Source organism: Zalophus californianus, chromosome 2 (assembly GCF_009762305.2).
Source record: "Zalophus californianus isolate mZalCal1 chromosome 2, mZalCal1.pri.v2, whole genome shotgun sequence".
NCBI lineage: Eukaryota > Metazoa > Chordata > Mammalia > Carnivora > Otariidae > Zalophus > Zalophus californianus.
The window spans coordinates 44,747,258-44,763,251 of record NC_045596.1 but is presented as its reverse complement, the minus strand read 5'-3'; the positions used below and the strand labels follow the sequence as shown (position 1 = coordinate 44,763,251).

Genomic DNA, 15,994 nt, shown 5'->3' with positions numbered 1-15,994 from the left:
AAAAATCCAGACTAATACACCTCATAAGCACAGATGCAAAAAGTTTTTTTATTGGAACACAGGCATGCTCAGTTTTCATAACGTCTGTGGCTGCTTCCTGCTACAATAGTGGAGTTGGGTAGTTGCAACGGAGACTTTGTAGTCAACTTTACTCTCTACCCACGTCCTGAAAAAGTTTGCTGACTTTTGACTAAAGTCGTATATTGAAAAGAGTTAGAGAAATGTCTACCTCAATTATGTTGGAAACCAAACTTCAGATAAATAATGGTATCTTCACCTTTTTCCTGTTACTTTAATCTCCCTCACTACTTGTGCTCATCCCCTCCCCCCTCCACAGTCTTTCCTCAAAGAACCAACCAGCAGAAAGTCTAGTCATTCAACAAACATGCACTAAAAGCAAATTGGCAATGGGTATCAAAAGTCTTAATGATATTCTTACTGCTACATGTAATAATTAACTCATGGTAATTAAGCCCGTGTTGGCATATAAAATCCATGAGAAGTTGCATGCATAAATAGTTCATGCACAACAATGTTATAGATGGTACATATCCCAGCATGATACTGCCACTCAAGGGGCACCTGAGTGACTGGGGCTTGAGGGGCCAACTCTTGATTTTGGCTCCAGTCATGGGATCGAGCCCCACGTGGGGCCCTGCGCTCAGCATGAGTCTACCTGAGATTCTCTCTTTCCCTCTCCCTCTACCCCTCCCCCCTACTTGCTCTCTCTCTCTCTAATAAATAAATAAAATCTTAAAAAAAAACCCTCAAAATCCTAGTAAGCCAAAACATTATAAGATATAATACAAGTTAGCAATAGCTAAATATTAGTCTTGCGCTGGAAAAGTTTTACTGCAGCATCAGATTAGGAAATATATAGAATCTTTAATCCTCAACAATTTTTTTACTACAGATTGGACAATTTATGGCTTTCAGATAAAAGGGCTGGGTTCTGTGTTCATTTACCCTAGGGGCTCCTGATAAAGTAACCTGGTAACACACAAACACTAACCTGTTAGGTACATATCGGTGGGAGACTTCTTTGGGATGGGCAAGGTCCTCCAGTCTTTTGGTCAGCTGAGCTTTCAAAGCAATCTGGGCAATAGGGCAAATAGGATCTTGATTCCCCCAAAACAGTTTTCTGTTAAAAAGCAGAAAAATCAAATGGTAAGGAATTCACTACTAATGGACATCTTAGAAATGGCTCTTGATGGGTTCCACACTGATTTTACTTCACTTCCAGAACTATCTTCTATTACAGAATTTAACAATTTCCAGTCATCAGAAACAGATCAACTACTTATGCAGTTAAAATAAAAATAAAAGAAGATTGTTTCACCTACTGTCCTAAAACACGGTGACCAAACATGAACCTATTTTCTGAAAGAGTTCTGTTTCTGCCATTGTATAATTAACACTGTAATCTATAATCAGATCAACATAAAACGGGCATGCCATCTACCCAACACGGAGTTCCTACTGTGCGTGAGGCCCTGTACCAGGGGGTCAGAAAATAAAACAATATCAGGGTAATATTAGTAGCTCCCATTTGTGAAATACTGTGGGCCAGGCAGTGGGCTAAGTGTTTTCTGACATCAGTGTACCTTAGTCTGTACAATAGGCATGATTCCTGAGCAGAGGGCGAAGAGAAAAGGAGAATCAGTAAGGGATTCACCTGAAAAGGCTTCATGGAAGAAAGTGAAAGGCACAGACTGCCAGCAACGAGGCACATTCCATGTTGGGGTAACCGTGAGAAATGGGAATAATCAAGTCAAGGCATGTTTGGTCAGAGGCACGTTGGTAAATAAGTAACATTGCTACAATGGGTAGGGAAGGCAGAAGGAGTCAAAAGAAGGTACCTTGGTAACCTAACTTTGCATTTAATTGAAATTGCCACTTAATTGAGCTTAACTATTTAAAAGGCCCAGGTTTTCTTTTAACCTTATCTATATTTTTGTATACAATGTTTATTTCTCTACTTTGCAAGCATCACCAGTGTCACCATTAGAAATATTAATGAATGAATTAATATTCCCATCCCCTACATTCTGCTGATTCCGTTTCCTAAATATGGCTTAAATCTGTCCATTTCTCCTTATCCCTGTTGCTACTTTCCTTGTCCAGATCCCATCATCCCCATCACTGCCAGAGTGATCTTTCTAATCCCCAATCTGATCAAGCCACCCCCTGGGCTTTACAATGGACTCCCAACTCCTTACTGTGGCTTACAAGGTCCTCCACAATTTTGACAAAGAGGACCTGCCACTCCAGCCTATAAGTTCATCCAAAGGGAAGGAGCAAGACTTAACCTTTTGGAGATTTCCCCCTAGGATAGTTTAGTGCTGTACATGACAGGTGTTCCATCACAGTCTGATGAATGAAAGAATGGTGAAAACTGGGGACTCACCTGAGGGTGATGTAAAACAGGGTAGAGAGGAGAGAATGACCACAGGGAGAAGAGGCTACAGCAGAAGTCAGGGCCTCAGGTGACGAGGGCCAGAGTGGGAGTGACATTGGGGAAGAGAGTAACTCTTTCCAAAAGAGAAGACTGGTGGATAGAGGTAAAAGCATCATGGAATGGGAGAGGAAGATTTCAAGACAAGATGCATCGAATATATCAGAAACCATCAAATATAACTTAGACATCAAGAATGGAAACTAAAACAAAACAAAAGACAATGGTACTTGGCCAGGAAAATATCAGTGGTAATATAAAAAGTGAAGAGCATCTTAGGGATAAATATCAAAGCTCTGATGGAGACAGGCTAAGGGAATCAGGGATTAGGAAGCAGAGGTGACATATATACAGTTGACCATTGAACCAACGAGGGGTTAGGGGCACTGACCCCATACAGTTGAAAATTTGCATATAACTTCTGACCCCCCCCAAACTTAACTACTAATAACCTACTGTTGACGAGAAGCCTTACTGAAACATAAACAGCCAATGAACACATATTTTGTTTATGTATTCTATGCTGTATTCTTATAATAAAATAACCTAGAGCAAAAAAATGTTATAAACAAAATCATAAGGAAGAGAAAATACTTTTAAGTACTGTACTGTATTTATTGAAAAAAAAATCTGGGTATAAGTGGACCTGTACAGTTCAACCCTGTGTTGTTCAATGTTCAACTGTGTATATTTGTTTTGCATTCATTGCTTCAAATTCAAAGCAAAAGGTACTTCAGACACGGCAGTTATATCAGTACATAATATATGGTCCTGATGATGATTTCTAGGGACTGAACCTTTATGAGATCATTATCTGCTTGAAAATTTTGTCCATAGGGCGCCTGGGTGGCTCAGTCGGTTAAGCATCTGCCTTCGGTTCAGGTCATGATCCCAGGGTCCTGGGATGGAGTTCCACATCAGGCTCCTTGATCAGTGGGGAGTCTGCTTCTCCCTCTACCCCTCCCCCTGCTCATGATCTCTTTCTCTTTCATGCTCTCTCTCTCTCTCAGATAAATATTTTTTTTAAAAAAGAAAATTTTGGCCATAAAAACTAGAAAACACATAGTATGAAGGAAAAGTATTGAGAATTATGTAAAAGGCAGGAGAGCCAGCCCAAAATAAGCTAGAAGGAAAGGATAAGTGGGATGAAAAAGAGCAGAGACTACACAGTTGAGAAAAATGTGGATGTAATGTTCATCAGAAAGTGGGGAGACTAACTGACATGTCAAAGTAACATATTATGCAGATGACTCTTCACTCTACTCTGACAGCATTTAAAAATCACCTATGTTTAGCAGTTATCTAGCTAACAATATCAGGGAAATAAATGTTTAATCTTTTACAGTCCATAATGAGGACCCGACCTCAGAGCATAGGGTTCTTATCCATATTGTACCTGTTCGATGGATCCATGAGATATAACAATATCTGACACAATCACACCCCTTGAATTCTAGAATAAGGGACCTCGAAGGGTTCTTGAGAGTTCTGTGTTCAGTCATCCTTTTCTGAACAGCTAAATCTCTAGTCTTACATATTTCCAGAGTCAGAAAACACAAAACAGCTTTCATTAGTCTATCTCCAGAGTGTTACTGTTCTGAAATTCTTACACCCTCTCCTATTATAACAAGTATTTATTTAGCTTTCATCTCTATAAACTGCTCTATGTACTTGAAGATTTATGAGACAGTCTTTAATCTTTCCTTGTCAGTCTGGCCAACCACAGGTTATTTGACTGTATCCTCATAGTTCCATTTTTCTTTTCTTTTTTTAAGATTTTATTTATTCATTTTAGGGACAGCACGCACACGTGTGTGAGCAGGGAGGGGCAGAGGTATGGGAGAGGGAGAATGAATCTGAAGCAGACTCCACACTAAGTACAGAGCCCTACCCAGGGCTCAATCCCACAACCACCAGATCATGACCTGAGCCAAAACCGAGAGTCAGACACTCAACCAACTACACCACCCAGGCACCCCACCATTTTTCTTTTAATAATTTTCTTCCTTGGTTTTTGAGGCCCTCTCTTTCCTGGTTCTCTCTCCCTCTCACACTCTCTCTCTTTCTCTCCCCCCTCTCCCTCCTTCCTTCCCCCACCTCTTTTCCAGTTTTATTGAGAAATAATTGGCATACATTACTGTATAAGATTAAGGCACACAGCATGATGGTTTGATTTACATATTTTGTGAAATGATTACCACAATAGGTTCGGCTAACATCTGTCTTCTTCTAATTCTCTCTTGCCTACTCCTTCTCAATTTCCTTAGGAAGTATCTCTTTTGCAACTTAAACAATGGCATGTGCCCCAAGGTTCCCTCTTCCTATTTCTTAAAAATTTTTAAAAAATCAAAAGTGTGCCTGGGTGGCTCAGTGGGTTAAGTGTCTGATTCTTGACTTTGGCTTAGGTCATGATCTCATGGTCATGGGATAGAGCCCTGTGCTGGGCTCCACACTCGGTGGGGAATCTGCTTGGGACTCTCTCTCTCCCTCTCCCTCAGCCCCTCCCTCCCAGGCTCTTTTTCTCTTTAAAATAAATGAACAACAAATCTTAAAAAAAAAAAAAAGTATCACTAAATACTGATGTTTCCAAAATAGTATCTCCAAGAATTCTCAAGCATTCTCTGAGTGTTAAATATTTATTTCCAAATGCTTACTGGATGTCTCAAAAGCATCCCACATGACAAAATGTACCTTCCTCCCAAACCTGTCCCCCTCTTATATTTCCTTTTGCAGTTACAATAATGTTTTCCACTTTATTTCTAAAAACAGAAACCTAGAAATCATATTTGATTCCTCCTCTCCTTCAGGTTCTTCATTTGTCACCAAGTCCTATCCATCTCTCTCTTGACTCTAACCATTCTTGTAACCCTTAAAGCCACTCTCTTAGGACAAACCTTCATTATTTCTCTCCTGCATTATCGTAATAGCCCCAAATCAATCTTCCTGACTGTAATGCTCCATGCTTTCAAAGGGACCATGCCTTTCTAAAACAGCCATTGTGATATAATGTAGGTAAATGGGCTTTGTGTGCAATGAACATAGATTCAAATCCCAGTTTTGGTACATGCAGGCTGGGTTACTTAACTTTTTTGAGCTCAATTGCCTAATCAAATCACTCCTTCAAACTTTCTAATGGTTTCAAATAGGAGTAGGTTGGAGAGGAGTGTTCTAAGATTACTGACAGTTCTAGCAATATTCATTAACACATCTCTTATCAATGCATACCTCTCATCAATGTATATGTGTATGTACCCATCCATGAAAAAGAGAGAATTTAAAGCATATTATATTCTTTATGTTTAAAAACAAGCCTTTTAAAAATTAAATTTTTAGGTTATAGCAAAGTTGCAGGATATAACGTTAATATTCAAATTCTACTGATTTCTTATACACCAGCAATGAATAATGGGAATTTGAAATTAAAAACAGAACACTATTTACATTAGCACCAAAAAAATGTAAATACATAGGTGTAAATCTAACCACATAAGTATAAGATCTCTATTAAAAAAACTACAAAACTCTGGTGAAAGAAATCAAGGTGGAACTAAATAAATGGAGAGACAGTCCATGTTCATAGATACAAAGAGCCAATAATTGTTACGACGTCAGTTCTTTCCAACTTGATCTACAGATCCAGTGCAATCTCAATCAAAATCCCAACAAGTTACTTTATGGATATTCATTCACAAACTGATTCTAAAATTTGTGTGGAGAGGCAAAAAATCCAGAATAGACAACACAAAATTGAAAAAGAAGAACAAAATCAGAGGACTGCCACTAGCTGACTTCAAGACTTACTGTAACACTACAGTAATCAGACAGTAGTATTAGTGAAAGAATAGACAAATAGATCAACGGGAAAATATAGATCCTAGAAATGGATCCACACAAATATAATCAGCTGATCTTTGACAAAGGATTGAAAGTTACCCAACAGAGAAAGGATAGTCTTTTCAAAAAATGGTGTTAGAAAACTGGACACCCACATGCAAAAAAGTAAATCTAGAGACACCTTTCACAAAAATTAACTTAAAATGTATCATAGACCTAAATGTAAAACACAAAACTATAAAACTTCTAGAAAGTAATGTAAGAGAAAATCTAGGTGACCTTAGATTTAGCAATTCATTTTTAAATATGACCAAAGCATGATCCATGAAAGAGAAAAATTGATAAGTTGAACCTCATTCAGATTAAAAACTTTTGCTCTGCAAAAGACACTGCTAAGAGAATGAAAAGATAAGCCACCAACTAGGAGAAAATACTTGCAAGACATATATCTGATGTTTGACAATCTTACAACACTGTAACCTGGAATTCAGGTTACAATACCAATACCATAGATGGGGGAGCTTATAAACAACAGAAATCTATTTCTCACAATTCTAGGAGTTTGGAAGTCCAAGATCAAAGCATCAGCAGATTCAGTGCCTGGTGAGGACCTGCTCTCTGGTTCATAGTCAGGCATCTTCTTCTGTGTTCCCACATTGCTGAAGGAGCAAGGGAGTTCTCTGAGGTCTCTTTCATAAGGACATTAATCCCATTCACGGGTGCTCCATCCTCATGATTTAATACCTCCCAAAGACCTTACCTCCTAATACCATCACACTGGGGATTAGGTTTTCAATTTATAAATTTTAGGGGAACATAAACATTCAGTCTATAGCATCTGATAAAAGATTGGTATTCAAAATATACAAAGAACACTTGCATTTCAACAATAAGAAAACAAACACCCAATTAAAAAGTGAACAAAAGTGTTGAACACACACTTCACCAAAGAAAATATGCAGATGGTAAATCAGCATATGAAATATGCTCAGCATCAGGTCATTAGAGAATTACAAATTAAAACAATGAGAGAGACACCACTATACACCTTTAGAATGGCTAAAATACAAAACACCAAATGCTGGTGGGGATGTAGAACAACAGCAACTATTTTATCCATTGATGGTGGGATTGCTAGACACTTTAGAAGATGTTTAGCAATTTCTTACAAAGCTAAACATATTCTTACCATACAATCCAGAAATTGCATTCCTAGGTGTTTACCCAAATGAATTGAAAACTTTTATCTACATGAAAACCTGCACATCAATGTTTATAGCATCTTTATTCATAATTGCCAAAAATTGGAAGCAAACAATGTATCTTTCAACAGATGACTGGATAAGCAAACTATGCTACAACGAGACAATGGAATATTCCTCAGTGCTAAAAAGAAATGAACTACCAAGCAATGAAAAGACATGGAGGAACCTTAAATGTATATTACTAAGTGAAAGAAACCAATATAAAAAGGTTATATACTGTATCATTTTAACTATATGACATTCTCGAAAAGGCAAAACTATAGATATAGTAAAAAGATCGGTGGTTGCCAGGGTTTTGGAGAAGGGAGCACAGAGGGAAAAAGATGAATAGGTAGAGCATGGGTAATTTTTAGGGCAAGGAAACTATTTTACATAATACTGTAATGGTGAGGGCGCCTGGGTGGTTCAGTTGGTGAAGCATCCACCTTCGGCTCAGGTCATGATCCCAGGGTCCTGGGATCGAGTCCCGCATTGGGCTCTCTGCTCATCAGGGAGTCTGCTTCTCCCTCTGAGCACCCCGCCCCCATGCTCTCTCTCTGTAATAAATAAATAAAATCTTTAAAAAAAATATTGTAATGGTGAATACATGACATGCATCTGTCAAAATGTACAGAAGTGTACAACACAAAAAGTGAACCCTAATGTAAACTACAGACTTTAGTGAATAATGGGTCAATACTTCTTCATCAATTGTAATAAATGTACCACACAAACACAAGATGTTAATAATGGGAGAAACAAGAGGAGTGGTAGTAATACAGAAACTCTCTCTGTACTTCTGGCCAATTTTTCTGTAAACCTAAAACTGCTTTAAAAATAAAGTGTATTATTTTTTTAAAGCAATAGGATATCAGAAAAAAGGGAAAAAATTAAGGCTTTACTCAGGAGCCAAAGAAGAAAAAATGTGGTGAAGGATGGGAGGTCAGTGGGTCCTTATTGGCTGGAGATCCGGAGAACAGGTTTGCTCTAGGCAGAGGCTTACAGACAGTACATTAGAAGGAGCAAAGTTGAACCCAAAGGATGGACACAAGAGTTTCAAAGTGGTTTTCAAACCCATCTGCTTATTAGAATCATCTGTGGGCTTCTAACACTCCCAAAGGCTAGGCTGGACTCTAGACCAAGTAAATCAGGATTTCTGGGGATGGAGCCCAGGTATCAGTGTTTTAATAGGTCCCCAGGTGATTCCATGTACAGATTAATTTGAGAACTACTGACTTGGGGTTAGCCTTTCATGTGTTGACTTAACTGAGGGGACAATATTGGTTCAGTGGATTCAGTTGACCACAGAGTGGATAAACCTGGGATGCAAGGTCAGTGGGCAAGTAAGAATCATACTTACCTATTTAATGTAAGATAACACAATCCTCACAAACAAGACTGTAATGTTGCCTTACCTATCTGGGGTTCCCCATTGCTTTTTAGGCCTAGAAAGATCTTGGATTCTCTTCCTAGAAAAAAAACTAACAAATACCAACTGATTAATTCAGAGAGAATGCTTAGCCATATTTAAATATGGTTATATTAGATAACTCCTACTCAAACAAATCCCATCTTGGGGGGGAAAAACCCAAAGTCCTACTTGATGTGATTTGAAGAGTACTGAAAGCTCACAGTATTCAAAAATATTGTGGACCCAAAATTCTGACTCCTAAAGTCATGAATAATATAGAACATAGTGAAACAAAGACAATAAACATGCAATAAAACCAAGAGCTTATTATCTCCAGAAGACCCCAGATAAAATGCACACTTCATGGGAAAAATTCTCAATTCTCGTATTAAGTTAATTTGTAAATGGCCTGATGGCACTGGACTCTGAAGAAATGCATAGATAAATTTCAGACAGAGTATTTGGCTTTGAGAAAGCTATGAAATAGGCAAAATATGCTTTGAGTACTACTCAACCCCCTTTCTTCCCTACTCTGCTCCTTTGAACCTTCCCTGATTGTTCTGAACCTACCTAAAGCAGACACAGTTTGTGCTCACCAAGTATCCATGTGTTCCTCCACATTGCCAATCCTCCCTTCAGTTGTTTAATTTTTAATTTTATTTATTTACTTATTTAGAGAGGGAGGGGGGAGAAGCAGAGGGAGAGGGAGAGAGAGAATCTAAGCAGGCTCCACACCCAGTGTGGAGCCCTACATGGGGCTCGGTCTCATGACCTTGGGATCATGACCTGAGCTGAAATCAAGAGTCAGAAGCTTAACTGACTGAGCCACCCAGGCACCCCTCCCTTGTTTAGAGCCATGTGAACAGTTATGTCTAAGTTCAGTAGAAGTGTTGAGTATTAATTCCAGGGCAAGCTAAGAGCTTAAGAGCTAGTGTGCCTCCTCCATTTCCCTCCTCCCCTGTTGTAGCGACTCTGGAAGGCATGGCTAAAAGACAGAAGAGGCCAGCCATCTCACACTGGACTGTGACATGAGGGAGAAATAAACTTCTATTGCATTAAGTCATTGAGAGTTTTGGATCTTATTTGTTACAGCAGCATTGCTTATCTTCTGCAGATTAATACACCACCTATGTTACTGTAGCTCATATTGTAGTTATTTATCTACTTGCTTGGAGTTTGAAGGGCCCAATAAATAACAACGCTTTTTTGCCCACAATTAGGAACTAACTGAAAAATAGGTACAGGAGTCAGATAAATAGTATAAAATACTTTCTCTATTATTGATGAAATGGTGTCAAAGAGAGTAGTGTGGATTCCTGATATCCCTGAATTGAACTTGTCCCCCCAAACTGCAAGCCTCCGCCTGCAGGGGCTGTTTGCTATGTGACAAAAAGCCTATGACAAAGATCATTCACCATAGACAGGAAGGTCCCAAAGAAATAGGACCCAGGAGGGGCCAGTTCTCTCTCCCAACTCCATCAAACAGAAGTCATTCCCACCCCCCTGGAGAGTCTAATAAAGGAATAATAAGGCAAGAGGTCAGTAAAATTACTCGAGGTAAGTGCTTTTATATACAAAAAGGAAAAGCATTCTCCCTAAAACTCACCTGAACAATAGAATCTTTTTTCCAGTTTCCAGTTTTATTTAAATTCTAGTTAGTTAACATACAGTGTAATATCAGTTTCAGGTGTAGAATTCAGTGACTTATCACCTACATACAACACCCAGTGCTCATCACAACCAGTGCCCTCCTTAATACCCATCATCCATTTAACCCATCCTCCACCCACTTCCCCTCCAGCAACCCTTAGTTTGTTCTCTATAGTTAAAGAGTCCGCTTTAAGGTTTGCCTCTTTTTTCCATGTGCATTTGTTTTGTTTAATTCCCCGTATGAGTGAAATCATATGGTATTTGTCTTTCTCTGACTTATTTTGCTTAGCACAATAATCTCCAGCTCCATCCACATCATTGCAAATGGCAACATTTCATTCTTTTTATATTTTGCAAGTTTCACTATACATCTTGGTGGTGACCTGTTTTGTTGATTTTGAGGGAGTTCTCTGTGTCTCTTGGACTTGAGTGCCTGTTTCCTTCCCCAGATTGGGGAAGTTATGTTCAAATACATATGTCCAAATAAACCTTCTGCCCCTTTTTCCCACTCTTCTTCTTCTGGGACTTCTAGGATATGGGTATTATTGCGCTTTGTAGAACCGCGGAATTCCCTAAGTCTATATTCGTGATCTGAGAGTTTTCTTTCCTTCTTTTCAGCTTCATTATTTTCCATAATTTTATCTTCTATATCACATATTGGATCCTCTGCTTTTTCCATCCGTGTTGGGATTACATCTCGTCGGTTTTGCAACTTAGTTATAGCATTTTTTATTTCAGCCTTACTAGTTTTTAGGTCTTTTATCTCTGCAGCCAGGGTTTCTCTGGTGTCTTTTATGCTTCTTGCAAGCCCAGCTAGGATGCTTATGCTGTCTTCCTAAATTCTTGTTCAGGTATATTTCTTATATCTGTTTTGAGCAAATCCCTGGCTGTGATTTCTTCTTGTCTTTTTGGAGGGAGAATTCCTCTGTCTTGTCATTTTGTCTAAGTTTCTGTCTTTTGTGTGTTATGGAAGATGGCATCTCCCTGTCCTCTCATCCCTAGGTAAGGGGAACTCAAGCCATGGCTGTTCAGGAGGCCCTCACAGAAAAGTAAATAATCTCCCCTCCTGTGTCCCAGGTTTCCGTCAGATCCCTACCCTCAACCTGTCTGTGCCTGGGCTGCTGGCATGCCCAGCACCACAGTTCTGTGTTTTATCTCTGGCCTGTGGCTGGGATTCAAAACTCCAAATCTTAAAGGACCCAGCAAGGCATGGACCTGCTCCCCTCCCCGAGAGAAGAGCCTCACAGTGCCACACCTGCACCCAGCACCACTCTGTCCCAGAGAAGCAGGTGCACAGCTGTCTGGAGTGTATGGTGAAGCACAGGGAAAAGCTGCGGCCAGGTTATCTGCCCTCTGCACACACCTCTGTCTCCTGCTGTTGCAAGATCTCATTCCTTTTGATGGCTGCATTATATTCCATTGTGTATATATACCACTTCTTCTTTGTCCATTCATCTGTCAATGGACATCTTGACTCTTTCCACTGTTTGGCTATTGTGGACATTGCTGCTATAAACATTGGGGTGCACGTACCCCTCCAGATCCCTACATTTGTATTTTTGTGGTAAATACCCAGTAGTGCAATTGCTGGATCGTATGGTAGCTCTATTTTCAACTGTTTGAGGAACCTCCATACTGTTTTCCAGAGTGGCTGCACCCGCTTGCATTCCCACCAACAGTGTAGGAGGGTTCCCCTTTCTCCACATCCCCACCAACATCTGTCGTTTCCTGACTTGTTCATTTTAGCCATTCTGACTGGTGTGAGGTGGTATCTCATGGAGATTTTGATTTGGATTGCCCTGATGCCGAGCGATGTTGAGCACTTTTTCATGTGTCTGTTGGCCATTTGGATGTCTTCTTTGGAAAAATGTCTGTTCATGTCTTCTGCCCATTTCCTGATTGGATTATTTGTTCTTTAGGTGTTGAGTTTGATAAGTTCTTTATAGATTTTGGATACTAGCCCTTTATCTGATATGTCATTTGCAAATATTTTCTCCCATTCTGTCAGTTGTCTTTTGGTTTTGTGGACTGTTTCTTTTGCTGTGCAAAAGCTTTTTATCTTGATGAAATCCCAATAGTTCATTTTTGCCCTTACTTCCCTTGCCTTTGGCGATGTTTCTAGGAAGAAGTTGCTGCGGCTGAGGTCGAAGAGGTTGCTGCCTGTGTTCTCCTTTAGGATTTTGATGGACTCCTGTCTCACGTTTAGGTCTTTCAACCATTTGGAGTCTATTTTTGTGTGTGGTGTAAGGAAATGGTCCAGTTTCATTCTTCTGCATGTGGCTGTCCAATTTTCCCAACACCATTTGTTGAAGAGACTGTCTTTTTGCCATTGGACATTCTTTCCTGCTTTGTCGAAGATTAGTTGACCATAGAGTTGAGGGTCCATTTCTGGGCTCTCTATTCTGTTCCATTGATCTATGTGTCTGTTTTTGTGCCAGTACCATACTGTCTTGATGATGACAGCTTTGTAATAGAGCTGGAAGTCCGGCATTGTGATGCCACCAGCTTTGCTTTTCTTTTTCATTATTCCTCTGGCTATTCGGGGTCTCTTCTGGTTCCATACAAATTTTAGGATTATTTGTTCCATTTCTTTGAAAAAAGTGGATGGTATTTTGATGGGGATTGCATTGAATGTGTAGATTGCTCTAGGTAGCATTGACATCTTCACAATGTTTGTTCTTCCAATCCATGAGCATGGAACGTTTTTCCATTTCTTTGTGTCTTCTTCAATTTCTTTCATGAGTATTTTACAGTTTTCTGAGTACAGATCCTTTGCCTCTTTGGTTAAATTTATTCCTGGGTATCTTATGGTTTTGGGTGCAATTGTAAATGGGATCGACTCCTTGATTTGTCTCTCTTCTGTCTTGTTGTTGGTGTATAGGAATGTCACTGATTTCTGTGCACTGATTTTCTATCCTGCTACTTTACTGAATTCCTGTATGAGTTCTAGCAGTTTTGGGGTGGAGTCTTTTGGATTTTCCACATACAGTATCATATCATCTGCAAAGAGTGAGAGTTTGACTTCCTCTTTGCCGATTTGGATGCCTTTGATTTCTTTTTGTTGTCTGATTGCTGTGGCTAGGACTTCTAATACTATGTTGAATAGCAGTGGTGAGAGTGGACATCCCTGCCATGTTCCTGACCTTAGGGGAAAAGCTCTCAGCTTTTCCCCATTGAGAATGATATTCGCTGTAGGTTTTTCATAGATGGCTTTTATGATATTGAGGTATGTACCGTCTATCCCTATACTCTGAAGAGTTTTGATCAAGAAAGGATGCTGTACTTTGTCAAATGCTTTTTCTGCATCTATTGAGAGGATCATATGATTCTTGTTCTTTCTTTTGTTAATGTATTGTATCACATTGATTGATTTGTGGATGTTGAACCAGCCTTGCAGCCCAGGGATAAATCCCACTTGGTCATGGTGAATAATCCTTTTAATGTACTGTTGGATCCTATTGGCTAGTATTTTGGTGAGAATTTTTGCATCCATGTTCATCAAGGATATTGGTCTGTAATTCTCCTTTTTGATGGGGTCTTTGTCTGGTTTGGGGATCAAGGTAATGGTGGCCTCATAAAATGAGTTTGAAAGTTTTCCTTCCATTTCTATTTTTTGGAACAGTTTCAGGAGAATAGGTATTAATTCTTCTTTAAATGTTTGGTAGAATTCCCCTGGGAAGCCATCTGGCCCCGGGCTTTTGTTTCTTGGGAGATTTTTGATGACTGCTTCAATTTCCTTAGTGGTTATAGGTCTGTTCAGGTTTTCTATTTCTTCCTGGTTCAATTTCGGTAGTTGATACATTTCTAGGAATGCATCCATTTCTTCCAGGTTATCTGATTTGCTGGCATAGAGTTGCTCATAATATGTTCTTATAATTGTTTGTATTTCCTTGGTGTTGGTTGTGATCTCTCCTCTTTCATTCATGATTTTGTTGATTTGGGTCATTTCTCTTTTCTTTTTGATAAGTCTGGCCAGGGGTTTATCAATCTTGTTAATTCTTTCAAAGAACCAGCTCCTAGTTTCGTTGATCTGTTCTACTGTTCTTTTGGTTTCTATTTCATTAATTTCTGCTCTGATCTTTATTATTTCTCTCTCCTGCTGGGTTTAAGCTTTATTTGCTGTTTTTTCTCTAGCTCCTTTAGGTGTAGGGTTAGGTTGTGTATTTGAGACCTTTCTTGTTTCTTGAGAAAGGCTTGTGTTGCTATATACTTTCCTCTTAGGACTGCCTTTGCTGCATCCCAAAGATTTTGAACAGTTGTGTTTTCATCTTCATTGGTTTCCATGAATTTTTTAAATTCTTTAATTTCCTGGTTGACCCATTCATTCTTTAGTAGGATGCTCTTTAGCCTCCATGTATTTGAGTTCTTTCCGACTTTCCTCTCGTGATTGAGTTCTAGTTTCAAAGCACTGTGGTCTGAAAATATGAAATCCCAATCTTTTGGTACCGGTTGAGACCTGATTTGTGACCTAGGATGTGATCAATTCTGGAGAATGTTCCATGGGCACTAGAGAAGAATCTGTATTCCGTTGCTTTGGGATGGAATATTCTGAATATGTCTGTGAAGTCCATTTGGTCCAGTGTGTCATTTAAAGTCTTTATTTCCTTGTTGATCTTTTGCTTTGATGATCTGTCCATTTCAGTCAGGGGGGTGTTAAAGTCCCCCACTATTATTTATTGTTGTCAATGTGTTTCTTTGCTTTTGTTATTAATTTCCTTATAAAATTGGCTGCTCCCATGTTAGGGGCATAGATATTTACAATTGTTAGATCTTCTTGTTGGATAGACCCTTTAAGTAGGATATAAGGTCCTTTTTCATCTCTTATTACCGTCTTTGTTTTAAAATCTAATTTGTCTGATATAAGGATTGCCACCCCAGCTTTCTTTTGGTGTCCATTAGCATGGTAAATGGTTTTCCACCCCCTCACTTTCAATGTGGGGGTGTCTTTGGGTCTAAAATGAGTCTCTTGCAGACAGCATATTGATGGGTCTTGTTTTTTAATCCAATCTGATAGCCTGTGTCTTTTGATTGGGGCATTTAGCCCATTTACATTCAGAGTAACTATTGAAAGATATGAATTTAGTGCCATTGTATTGCCTGTAAGGTGACTGTTACTGTATATTGTCTGTGTTCCTTTCTGATCTATGCTGCTTTTAGGCTCTCTCTTTGCTTAGAGGACCCCTTTCAATATTTCTTGTCGGGCTGGTTTCGTGTTTGCAAATTCCTTTAGTTTTTGTTTGTCCTAGAAGCTTTTTATCTCTCCTTCTATTTTCAATGACAGCCTAGCTGGAGATAGTATTCTTGGCTGCATATTTTTCTCGTTTAGTGCTCTGAAGATATCATGCCAGTCCTTTCTGGCCTGCCAGGTCTCTCTGGATAGGTCTGCTGCCAATCTAATGT

At 39.2% G+C, this 15,994-nt stretch overlaps 1 protein-coding gene across 2 annotated transcripts in view; it reads right to left on the bottom strand.

Moving 5' to 3' along the window:
* THEGL (theg spermatid protein like) overlaps window positions 1-15,994 on the bottom strand; it is a 53,786-nt gene that overhangs the window by 19,736 nt on the left and 18,056 nt on the right. For both annotated transcript variants that reach the window (XM_027599587.1, XM_027599586.1), the window contains exons 3-4: window positions 8,949-9,014; window positions 1,013-1,141 (exon numbers count right to left, since the gene is read on the bottom strand). In XM_027599587.1, coding sequence (XP_027455388.1) covers window positions 1,013-1,141; window positions 8,949-9,014 — 195 coding nt within the window. The remainder of the gene's footprint in view (window positions 1-1,012; window positions 1,142-8,948; window positions 9,015-15,994) is intronic.